Consider the following 12,927-nt stretch of genomic DNA (forward strand, 5'->3'; position numbering starts at 1 on the left):
GAGATGCTGAGGGCGGAGAGCGAGGAGTCGATCGAGGCGGCTATTCTTGCGCTGCTGAATCTTGCAGTTAAGGACGAGAGGTAATTATATTTTGCATTTTGAGGACTCTCAAATCTGCATGCTTTTAGTTTCCATCCAGAATCTATTGAGATGTTTGATATGCGGGTTAAGTCGAATGGATCTGTATGATTTTGTATGTTGGGTTTTAGTTAATTATTGACTATATTGAGTATAATTGATCGGCGCGCTGCTGAATCTTCAGGACGACGGGTAAAAAAAAAATTTTTAGGACGAAGTGGGTCGTTTTTCAATTTTGGTGGTGTTGTGGGATGAATGGAATTGATATGTTCTATACGGGGTTTATACCAATTGTTGAATTTACTGGCTAATTTTTTGATATTTGGGTTGAGCCAATTCGATCTATTGATCGTTTTGTTTACTGTGTTTTAGCTCACTGTGATATATTTTAAGCATAATTGGTTTTCGTGAATTTTCCCGGGGTCTTTATGTGAATTATTTTTAATCCATTTTCATTGTATTATTTTTGTACTGGGAATAATGAAATGGAAATGTTTTATTTGAGAGTCTACCAATTAAATTTTCTTTCAAAAACTTAATTTTGATACATGGGATCACTAGATTGGATTTGCCGATGATTCTGTTTACTGGGTTTTGTTGTCAATATTGACTATATGATTAGTTTCCTGACTTTTGTTATTGTTATTGAGGAATAAAGTTGATATTTCTAATATGGGTTTATACATATTGCTGAATCTAATATAATTGTTTCTTAAGAAACTGAGATTTAATATTTTGTTTAAGTCGTTGGATCTGCAATGATTTTATATTGGGTTTTATTTAATTGTTGTCAATATTGACAAGGATTGATTTGTCTAAAATTTTGGACTTGTTTATGAATTATTTTAATCAGTTTTATGGTAAATTTATTTGTTGGCAGTGTTAATTTTTTAATCTTTATGAAAAGTTTGAGTTGTTTGAGAATTTTTTTTCTTTTTATTACTTTAAAAAGTGATATATACATTTACATATTATTGTTCTTCCCATTGAATTTTATTTAATATGGGTTTGGTTGGGTTGCAAAAAGGAACTGTAAATTGATGGTAATTGGTAGATCACCTCTCTTATATTTCTTTAATTGTTTGGTGATATTTTAAATTAAGGCCAAGTTTTGAAAGTAGACCCTTTTAAATATTTATTTACAATTTTAGACTCAGTCCTAACTTAATTAGCATTTTCCACCTAGTTTCATGAAACTAGGTCGAAATTGGTGAATAAAACTTCACATGATTGGCAATCCCGTGAAGTTTAAACATAGAAAACTTCATGGGATTGGCAATCCTGTGAAGTTTTATTCACCAATTTCGACCTAACTTCATGAAACTAGGTCGAAATTGCTAATTAAGTTAGGAATGGGTCGAAATTTGTATATAAATATTTAAAAGGGTCCATTTAAAAAATTGTCCTTAAACTAAATTGGTCTCCTTCTTGCTACTAAAGGTACATTGATATGCAATTTATTTGTAATTAATTGTTCTGTATTAAGTGTTGGGGATTAATAATAGATTAATTTACTTTCCTGTCATCTTCCCTGTATTATTTTTTTGCGACATCCTTGAATCAAATGCCCTTTTTGCTCACTAAAGAGCTCAGTATGCTATTTTTCTGATATGTGAAATAAATTGTTGAGAAAAATATTGCTAGACAACTGATTTTCTATTATCAAGTTAAGTTTCTTTGTTGGTGTTAGGAATTTATGTTTTCTTTAATAATATGAACTTGATTAGAAGGAGAAAACCAATTTGCTTATGTAGCATATACTTCTTTCATGTAGTACCTTTAATTACTTTTGCTCATGAAACTCCATGTTCTTTTTATCTTAAAATTGGTAGATATGTTTTTTCTATTATATGTTGATATAGTTATTTGTGTTTATGGATTCTCTTGCTATGTGTTTTTCAATTTGGTGAACTTTAGCTTGATGCTACATCACTCTCTATCTTTCGTTTCCTTTTTCTTTTGGTAGCTTTAGTTTGGGTGCTTAGTATCCTTTCTTCTTTGTAAAACTGATATTGACTAGTCTCCTTTCTGCACTCAAAAGTTATATACTTGCAATCTTTTGCTTCTTTTGCTTTATAATCATATGTTATGAAAGTTCCTTGCTTGATTAGGTATTTATAAAGTGAAACAACTGTGGGGATTAATTGCAGCATGTCATACTTTTCTTCCTATCGTCACCATATAATTAAATTGGAATGGTGATATAAATATAGGAAGATGTTATTTTGTAAGAATTGTACTTCGTTGGAATGATGTAGTCATAGTCTTAGGCTTATGTTAGATTCTTTGCGTAGTTTTCTGCAGCCATCCAGCTGTTTTTGGAGTGCTTAAAATATAATATTTCGTTTTGGATAAAAAATACTTATGGCATAGACTATATACATGACATCTTCAATTGATTGAACATTATTTGATAATTTCTCTTAATTTTATGATTCACTTGTCTTGTTAGTTGCTACCTTTTGTCATTGAGCTCTATCTTTGACTGAAAAAGTTGTAATGGGCTACAATGGTTTGTTTTCTGTGTCATTAAATAATGAACTACTTGGTATTTAAAGTTACATGCTATGTAATCTTGTGCTTCATAATCTTATATTGGGAAAATGCCATTGATTAATTAACTGTTAACTCTTGAGTCATGCTTAATTAGGGACTAATTGTATGCGTGTTTTGTCATATTTCTTATCGTCATGTAAATCAATTTGAATTGGTGAAAGAATTAACATAAGAACATGATATTTTGTTGTACTTATTTGCTAGACTGATGTAGTCAGTCTTAAGTAGAGCTTAGATTCTTGCATAATTTTCTGCATCCATCCAGTTGTTTTGGATGTTCTCACCACAGAATCTTATAAGTCTCAGGCAAATAATATTTCTACCATAGATTATATACTTCATATCTTCAAATTGATACTTCATATCTTCAAATTGATATGTATCTTTGAACATTATTGGATGAATTCTCTTAGTTCTATGGTTCGCTTGTCTTGTTACCTTTTGTCATTTTCCTCTTTTTCTCTCTGACCGAAAAGTAGTGATGAGATACAATTGTATAGTTTTCTTCGTACGATACTATATTAATGAATAAATAAAGCAAGTTATTGGCTTCTAGTACTCATAGTGACTAGGTGTCTCATTAACTAGTTGTCTCTTGCAAGTGTTTATATGATAGTTTATGGATTAGTTGTTCTATATTCTTTTCTCCATGTACACTCTTCCCTTGTTTTTGGAATTTGAATATGCCATATATGTGCACGTGTCAAGTTTGTCTTTGTAGAGTACTTTGTTAGGTGAAGGAGATAATTGGTGCATAGTTTTCTATGAGAGATCTATCTAGCGTTGGTCTTAATCTTCGTTTTGTTATATTAAATGACGACCCTTTTGGCTTTTGGTATAATTTTAGGCACTTAGAGCGATATTTGGTGTCCTATTAACTGGACATGTATGTGTACTAAATTTATATGACTTTTGGTCTTTACAAGTGGCTTAGTTTAGTCCAAAGCCCATCTATTAGTTAAGGGGGTTTACAAGTGGCTTAGTTTAGTCCAAAGCCTATCCATTAGTTAAGGGGGTTGGGGCTACTCTGCTTCTATTCCTACTGTTTCCTTTAATATTAAGTATGTCAGCGCGCTTGCACACACACTTATACATACATACATACACACATACATATACATACATACAAATGTATGTATATAACGCACACACGAGCACGCACACACTGGCATGCGCGTGCATGCACACAGGGTCAATTTAGCGTTTGTGAAATACTTTGTTAGGTATTAGTTTAACTTGCCATTGTCTTTGTTGAAATATTTGGTGAAGGAGATACTTGTTAATTGGCTGTGGAGGTTTGGTTAAAATATTTTCCAAGGGAAAAAGGGGCTTTATTTGGAAATTTAATATTCAACCAAGGAAAAAGTTAAGCAAGAAAGTTCAAACCAAATCAAATCTCTTCATCTATCAGTCCCTTGACTGGAAACCTTACTAGTAAGTTAAAAACAAGGGCATATCAGTTATTATAAATGATACTTGAGTTGGGAACAGTGATTCAAGTTTTTGTATAATTTTGGTACTGGAAAATATATGAAACACAATAAGAAACTACTTTGAACAAAAAGAAGTAAAAGGATTTATCTTGTCAAATTTCAGGATGTTGACTTATTAAGAAAAAGGCATGGGAGGATTACTAGGTTCATGGAAGATGTTACAAGCGAAACAAAGAAACTCTCTCGCTAGTCTTTTGTGAGTAATTGTAGGAGAATACTACTTCAAATAAAATAATGAAGTTTTACCTATTCTGAAATATCTTCAAGAAAAGATGACTCAGTTGATCATATAGCTCCATGTTCTGAGTTTCTCATACAGTAAGGTTTATATATTTTTTGAGTGTGGGTATAATGTAAACTCTGTTAAACAGTTCAATAAGGACAAAGGGGATGAACTAAAGATATCATGGATGAAGATCAGACAAAGAGACTGAAAAAAAAACCGACGTGACAATGTGACTTAGTAATTTATAGATAGTATTAGTTGACAGGATAACTTCATAAGGTTTGTTTCAAGGACATGGTAGATAATATGTAAGCTCTTATTGGATGGTTATGACGCACATAATAGCTAAAGAAAAGTATGGAGTTATTTGTGTTACCTTGAAGGTTCCTTTTTCTGTTTTAATACTAAGGTGAATGAATATAGGTAGTTCTCTCAAAGTATTTGCACAGAGTAAATAGAAGTAAAGGTTAAGAAGCATAGCCTGAAATTTCATAATCGTGTCACCACTAGACTGAACATTTTGGTCAAGGACTTGAGCTTTGATATTACCTTCACCGTCAAAAGAAGGAAAGTGAAGTAAAAATAATTAAGAAAAAATAAGTTAAAGTTTAGGGGCCACGTGGAATGCAGAGTATAGGGGTAAATAAGAATATATATCAAATTTTAAAGGACTAATGGTAGCTGTAGCTCGATATTCATTATTAACCCACGCGAGGACCATTTTACTGTGGATTAATAATGAATGTTGAACTACCATTAATCATTAACACTAAGCAACTATATCCATAATCATACCAATAAAACATTAATAGGATCTGGCTAACATCTAATTCCCACTCTAATTAAGCAATGAATTGTTACAATGTACTGAAGAGCAATCATCCTACTATGAATGGTTATTTCTCTCTTATTAACTATCATTTTTCATCCTGATGCTTATGATATTAATCCTGATTGAGATTTGGCTGAATGTTTCACAAAGAAAAAAATTATCTATTAGCCCCTCAAATCTTCAATAATTCCATATTAGCCTCTCAAATCGCTGAAAACTGTTCATAGTTCCTCAGATCCTAAGGGGCCTCCAATTTCATCCTTCAATGACCAAAATACCCTCGGTTTATGTTCTTCCTTAAAAACCCCTTCACTGAGGGATCAAATTGCACAGCCCATTACGATTTGAGGGATTCATAAGCAATATCAAAGATTTAACGGACTAAATATGGAATTTTTGAAGAACGCTAAAACTAAACATAAATTGTTCTCAAATTTGTCAGCTATAATTTATATATATATATATATATATATATATACTGAACATTCCATGCTCTTAATTTGCAGCAATAAGATCAAGATCATCGACGCTGGTGCACTCGATCCTCTCATTTCCTTCCTTCAATCACGGAACTCGAACTTACAGGTATATGCCATGCCAGCATTCCTCAACTCCTCGCCTCTCCCACACACCAGTCCCACATTGGCCGGCCGCCCTCCATCATCCCCGTCTGTCACAAAATCCTTCACGTTGGCACGCACAAGGCCCAAATCTGACGCAATTCCACCCTTTCGCAATCTCTCCTACCACTGGAAACACACTATCACAATTCTCTTCATGCTTTCCCGGGATCAGGCTTAACCCTAGTTGACAATCCTCAACACCTTTTCAATAAAATCGTCCAAAACGTTGGATGTGTCGCTCCTCGGACTGCGAATGCGCTTATGCCCTTCGAACACGCACGGGTATCTCTGACTTCAGAGCCCGGGGTGGTGCTATCAGTGGTGAGCAGCGCTGAGGAATGGGTCAAGCCGAACCAAAGGAGCACGCTGTAGGGCGTACTGGAAACTTTTGCAAGAGTGATTTTGTTGCAGATACAGAGGAAGGTTATTCTCAACGAAGAGGCGATTCCAGGGTTGCTAGAGCTAACCACAGGTGGAAGGGAGCGATAAGGCTCAGCCGAAAGGCGAGGGAGCTGCTGGGCAGATGTTGCGCGAGAAAGGACAGGAGGTCGGAGATGGAAGGCGAGACTTTGGAGGATATTGTGAACGTATCGTGTTGTGGGATTGAAGGTGAGGATCGATCAAAGGGGAAAGGCGAAAGAAAGGAAATGCTGGCGGAAGAATGGTGAGGTGAGTTATGAGCAGAGTTTGAAGCCAGTTGGAGAAAGGGCTTTTGTTGTTTGTAACTAACTCCTACAGCGAGCTGGCTCTTTGAAAGTGATGATGTTGACGCTAAGCCTTTGTGTTTGCTCTTCTTGGCTGAAAGATCCAGTCAGGCCGCGAAGGTAACGAGGTGACTGGGTGAAACGTGTTATAACTTGTAATCTGTTGTATCTATATGATTCGCCACATTTTATGTGCATGCGTTTGGAAAGTGGGGTTTGGTATGATGAGCAATTAGTAAGTATTCTTATGAATTATAGGGGATATCCAATCCTTGCTTTTCATGCTATATGCTATCTGTGTTTTGATGACGGCTTGTTTTCCAAGGTTGGTGTCCGGTTGCGCTAGTTTTGGCAAAATTAATGAAAGTGTTTAGTTTGCATGGTGAATTGCGTTGTTGCAAATTAGTCGTACTGCACTTGCCTGATTCAGTTTAAAATTTAGGCGAAATTATGAATTTTTAGGTGTCGAACTAAACAGAATTATATGAAATGAATATACGGCCAATAATGGCAGCTAGTACGATCACTCAATTCTATCACATTGGGTTGATAAAGTTTGTTCGATATTATTGATGATGTTAACGTAGTATCATCAATGACTGATATTACCGTTTTGTGGCAATATTGACCATACTGTTGTCGAAAAATAAAAATTTCACAAGTCAGGTATAAAAAGATTAAGGAGAAACTTAAAGAACCTCCTACAGGCTGGGACATATAGGTGACTTGAGGAATGGCATATTAAGCAGCACAAAGAAAGTTTGAATTAAGAAAAACTATTTTCTATCAGTGCAAAGCACGTGTAGTATAAATAATTAGTCTTCAATTTTACAATATGTCGTGTTCTGATTATATTGTTATTTATTATTTTTTCTTAAATCTAGACTAGATTTATTAAATTTTCATTAATTATAAAGTTCCAGTATACAGTTGATAATTGTGCATAAATAAATTGAGATGAGCTTATGTCAAGCTTAAGTGAGTAGCAACATGACGTCACCAAACTTTTTATCCATTCATATATATAATATATATATATTATATATATATTATATATAATATATAATATATATATATATATATTATATATACTATATAGAACTTTTCTAATGCGAAAAAGTTTCGCACCCTTTACTGTGCGAAATCACCCATGGCCGTCCGATGTGGTTGAACGGCTGAAAGAAACCCAATCAAAAAGTGACCTCGTGACCATCAACATCTCGTGACCATCAACATCTCGTGACCTCCATCATTCCGAAACCCAGAGCCCTCTCTCTCCCCAGACGAAACCTCCGACCCTCTCCTCCCTTCTCGCCGTCGAGCCCAGAACCCACGCCCTCTCCTCTCTCTCCCCAGACGAATCCTCCGACCCCCAGAGCCTCCTCCGACCCCCAGAGCCCTCTCCTCCCTTCTCGCCGTCAAGCCCAGAACCCACGCCCTCTCTCCGTCGAGCTCCGCAGAACCCACACCCTCTCGCCGTCGAGCAGCGCCGACGCCCTCTCGCCGTCGAGCTCCGCAGAACCCAAACCCTCTTCCTTGAATCAGGTTCGTTTTCATCTTCTTGCTTGATTTAGGGCTTTTGCCACCGTTGGTGTTCTTCTTGTTAGAATATGCGTATAAGCTCAGGGTCACCGTTGGTGTTCTTCTTGATTTAGGCTTTTTAGTTTTGATTTTGATTTATAGACAGATTTCATTTTGTTGAAGACAGAATTCATATGATCCCATTTATTTGAACCAAACATAAATTGTATCCAGACGGAATTGTTTGTGGAGGTTGGATCTGATGATCATTTTTAAGTTATCAGGGTTCTTCTACATCCAGCACATTTAACACCAATCCATTGTCACCGCGTTCAGCTTCTCGTGATTCAGTTGAAAGTAATTCTTCAGTACCTGATCCTGCTGATTGGGATCCTGATTACAGGTACTGTTTAAGTTCAATCTGATAATTGCCATTAATTTGATCTTAGACTTGCAATTCTGCTCAACAGTAGTTATTTGCTGATTGGGATCCTGATTACAGGTACTGTTTAAGTTCAATCTGATAATTGCCATTAATTTGATCTTAGACTTGCAATTCTGCTCAACAGTAGTTATTATTGCATCTATATGGAAGTAATGGGTAAATCCTTTTTCTTTTTCCTTTTTCAAGTATGAAATGTATGCATTATTAACATATGTAAGGGTTCTGTCCAACACGTTATGCAATTCTGCTCAACACGTTATGCCACTCATTACGCCTTTAGAATTGCAAATAAACCTTCTAATGCTGAATGATCATCAGAGATTTGTGAAGGACAGAGACGTGGAGGGCACTGGCGGCGTACACTTAACATACCTGCTGATATCAAACTTAAATGTAGACCTGGCTATAACTTCATATGGATGCACATATTCTAATTTGCTCTTTAATATGATTGTCTGGTTAAACTTTTGGTTAAACTTTTGTATCTGTAGCCGTGGATCATGGAGTCATCTTCAAGCAATCGTCGTGCACTGTTGTGCCATTGTGGAAGGAGGGCTGTACTCTCCAGATCTGGAACTAAGAGGAACCCCGGTCGATTGTTTTTGGGATGCGCGAATTGGAGAGAGAGTAATTGTGGATTCTTCAAATGGGTGTCTGATGAAGAGGAGTTTGAAGGTTCAAAGGCAGAGCTTGTTCAGACGAATCAGTCGAGCGTGACGCCACAAGTTTCAAGAACCGTGTCAAGTGGGGAAGTGTGGGAAAGGAGAAAGCTTTCCCTTGATATTATGGATTTGTTGAAGCTTGTTGTATTTGCTTTTTTATTTGGTATTTTTTTCGGATTTGTATTTTGTATTTTTATTGGATTTCTACTAAGTAGGGTGTAAGAATGTATTATTGGAGCATATATAAGTGATGAGAGCAATTTCAATTGCTCAAGGTTTAACAAAGTTATCAGTCAACAGAAGGGTCCAAACTTTCTACTTTTATTCTTTCTGGCTTACTTGATGCACATGCTAAATCTTAATTCTTTAGCTGCAGATATTTACAAAAGTCAGCTGTACAAAAGTCAGAAGAAGAAAAAACCTATCCATATTTAGCAAAAGAATGATGGAGGATCTCCCTGGTTCACAAACAGACCCACAATATCTAAATACTGGACAATATTAACAAGAGTTTGATACAGATAAAGATTACATGTTTAACATCCAAACAAATTTGGCGTTGTAAGCAGACAAGCATCTCACAAATCAGTTAAATACTGCTGTATATTTATTGCATATCCATAGACACCAATAGCACCAACATAGTAACAGTTTCTCAGCAACCAAACAAGGAACTCTCAAATACCCAATCAAAAGTTCTTCACTTATTCCTATCACAAACATTAATATAACCAACATTAACACCCAGACATTACACAAATATACTCAACATTAGCAGCAGAAAGAAAAAAGGTTTCTCGTCTTTATACCTGTTCTCATGATCATGATCCATAACATAGTCAACAAACAGAAGCAGATATGCAGATGTTTGTCAAAAGATTTACAAACGTTCTACTTATAATACTGAATAAATAGTAGTGCTTGATCACCTACACGGTTAACCTACTGGACTAAGAACAATAAAATGGAACATCATTCACTATCCAACCTTGATCAATACAGAGAAAATAAGCAAAAGTGTCTCAATCTTTCATCACAAAGTCAGCAACAGAACCACCAAAAGATGAAAATAAGCAATAGTGTCTCAATCACTTGGGGTACCACACAAATACATAACCAAAGATACAAAACTAAACCCATTGGTGCTCTGCCTTCATCAACCCCTTCTCACCAATAGTGATGTGATTTGCTCTGCCAACCTTGATTAAACTTCACGCAATAGTGAGAACTTCATCTGTATTAAAAAAATTGTCTCAATCTTTCATCACAAAGTCAGCAACAGAACCACCAAAAGATGAAAATAAGCAATAGTGTCTCAATCACTTGGGGTACCACACAAATACATAACCAAAGATACAAAACTAAACCCATTGGTGCTCTGCCTTCATCAACCCCTTCTCACCAATAGTGATGTGATTTGCTCTGCCAACCTTGATTAAACTTCACGCAATAGTGAGAACTTCATCTGTATTACAAAAATTAAAAAATCACATTATATAATAGAACTGTTGCTCGTTGGGAGTAGGTGCATGTTATTTCAGAATGTATGAGTTCAAATACTCATTTTCTTGTTGTTATGATAATTAATAGTAAGCAGATAAGTGTCAATGGACAGAAATGTTTAATTGTTCTCTTACCCTCTTTTTACTGGATTTGAATCTTCTGTTTCGAGTCTTTACAATCTGTGCTCAATCAAACAGGAACTAAACTTTAATGTTTCAAAATCTTCAATTAGGCATATTACCTTTCATCTTTTTTTGTACCAAACAAGGAAGGCAATTTCATGTAGAATCTCACGATCTTTGTCTCTTCCTAACCTATGGTTCCTAATTCTTAGGAATTTGGGTGATTGCACCCTGTTGCATGAGTTATTTGGTAGAGGTTGGTATTGCATTAATATTTGGCCGTTAAAACTTGACCTGTTTTTTTAATTGCTTCATGTTGGCACGCCAAATCCTTCACGTTGGCACGCCACAGGCCAAATCTGACGCAATCACCACCCTTTCCAATCTCTCCACCACTGGAAACACACTATCCACAATTCTCTCATGCTTCCCGATCCCTTCCCTAGTTGACATCCTCAACACCTTCAAAAAATCGTCCAAAACAGTTGAGAAATGTGTCGCTCTCCTCGAATCGCTTATGCCCTTCGAACACGCACGGGTATCTCTGACTTCAGAGCCCGGGGGTGTGCTATCAGTGGTGGAAGCGCTTGAGGATGGGTCAAGCCGAACCAAGGAGCACGCTGTAGGGGCGTTACTGACACTTTGCAAGAGTGATTGTTGCAGATACAGAGAAGTTATTCTCAACGAAGGAGCGATTCCAGGGTTGCTAGAGCTAACAGTGCAAGGGACGGATAAGGCTCGGCCGAAGGCGAGGGAGCTGCTGCAGATTTTGCGGGGCTCGAAAGACAGGAGGTCGGAGATGGAAGGCGAGACTTTGGAGGATATTGTGAACGATATCGTGTGTGGGATTGAAGGTGAGGATCGATCAGGGAAGGCGAAGAGGATGCTGGCGGAGATGGTGAAGGTGAGTATGGAGCAGAGTTTGAGGCATTTGGAGAGAAGGGCTTCTGTTGTTTGTACTACTCCTACAGCGGAGCTGGCTACTTTGAAGTGATGATGTTGACGCTAGCGTTTGTGGTTTGCTTGCTTTCTTGGCTGAAAGATGCCAGTCCAGGCCGCGAAGGTAACAGGTGACTGGTGAAAGTGTTCATACTTTGTAATTGTTGTATCTATATGATTTCCTCACAGTTTATGTGCATGTTTGAAGGTGGGTTTGTATGATTGTACAATATAGTTTCTTTGAGATTATAGGGGATATACCAATCCTTGCTTTTCATTATATGCTTTTGTTTTGATACGCTTTTTTTCCAGGGTCTGTTCGTCCGCAGTTCTTGCAATGTAATAAGTGGTAGTTGCATGTAATTGCGGTTGTTGCAACTAGTCGTAGCTGCACTTGCCTGATTCAGTTTTAAAATTTAGCGAATTATAATTGTTATGTGTCGACCAACACTGAATTATATGAAATGATATACGCCAATAATGCCAGCTAGTACGATCATCCAAATTCTATCACATTGGTTGATAAATATTGTTCGCTTTTATTGATGATGTTAACTAGTATACAATTACTGATATTCCGTTTTGTGCAATATTGACCATACTGTTGTCGAAAAATAAAAATTTCACAAGTCAGGATAAAAGATTAAGGAGAAACTAAAGAAACCCTCCTACAGCTGGACAATCAAGGTGTACTTGAGGATATGGCATATTAAGCAGCACAAAGAAGTTGGAATTAAGAAAAACTAGTTTTCTATCAGTGCAAAGCACGGTGTAGTATTAAATAATTAGTCTTCAAATTTTACAATAGTGTGTTTTCTGATTATATATGTTATTTTATTATTTTTCTTAATCTAACTATGATTTATTATAATTTTCAATTAATTATAAAGTTCCAGTATACAGTTGATAATGTTATAATATAAATATGAGATGAGCTTATGTCAACTTAAGTGGATAGCAAGCATACGTCCACCAAACTTTTTATCCATTCATATATATATATATATATATAACTATGATTTATTATAATTTTCAATTAATTATAAAGTTCCAGTATACAGTTGATAATGTTATAATATAAATATGAGATGAGCTTATGTCAACTTAAGTGGATAGCAAGCATACGTCCACCAAACTTTTTATCCATTCATATATATATATATATATATAGTCTCTTCATATTTTTCATGGATCCCTAGGCAACATCAATGGATACGAAAGTA

The 12,927-nt window shown here is 36.0% G+C and overlaps 1 protein-coding gene across 1 annotated transcript; it reads left to right on the forward strand.

The window, feature by feature from the left end:
* Positions 4-12,067, forward strand: LOC109839678. Its single transcript, XM_020408197.1, has 7 exons — positions 4-80; positions 5,692-5,853; positions 8,335-8,436; positions 8,582-8,663; positions 8,797-8,871; positions 8,970-9,303; positions 11,095-12,067. Exons 1-7 carry the CDS (start codon positions 4-6, stop codon positions 11,757-11,759), a joined length of 1,497 nt encoding a protein of 498 aa, XP_020263786.1. The 3' UTR covers positions 11,760-12,067.

This window comes from Asparagus officinalis, chromosome 1 (genome assembly GCF_001876935.1).
Source record: "Asparagus officinalis chromosome 1, Aspof.V1, whole genome shotgun sequence".
Taxonomy (NCBI): Eukaryota; Viridiplantae; Streptophyta; class Magnoliopsida; order Asparagales; family Asparagaceae; genus Asparagus; species Asparagus officinalis.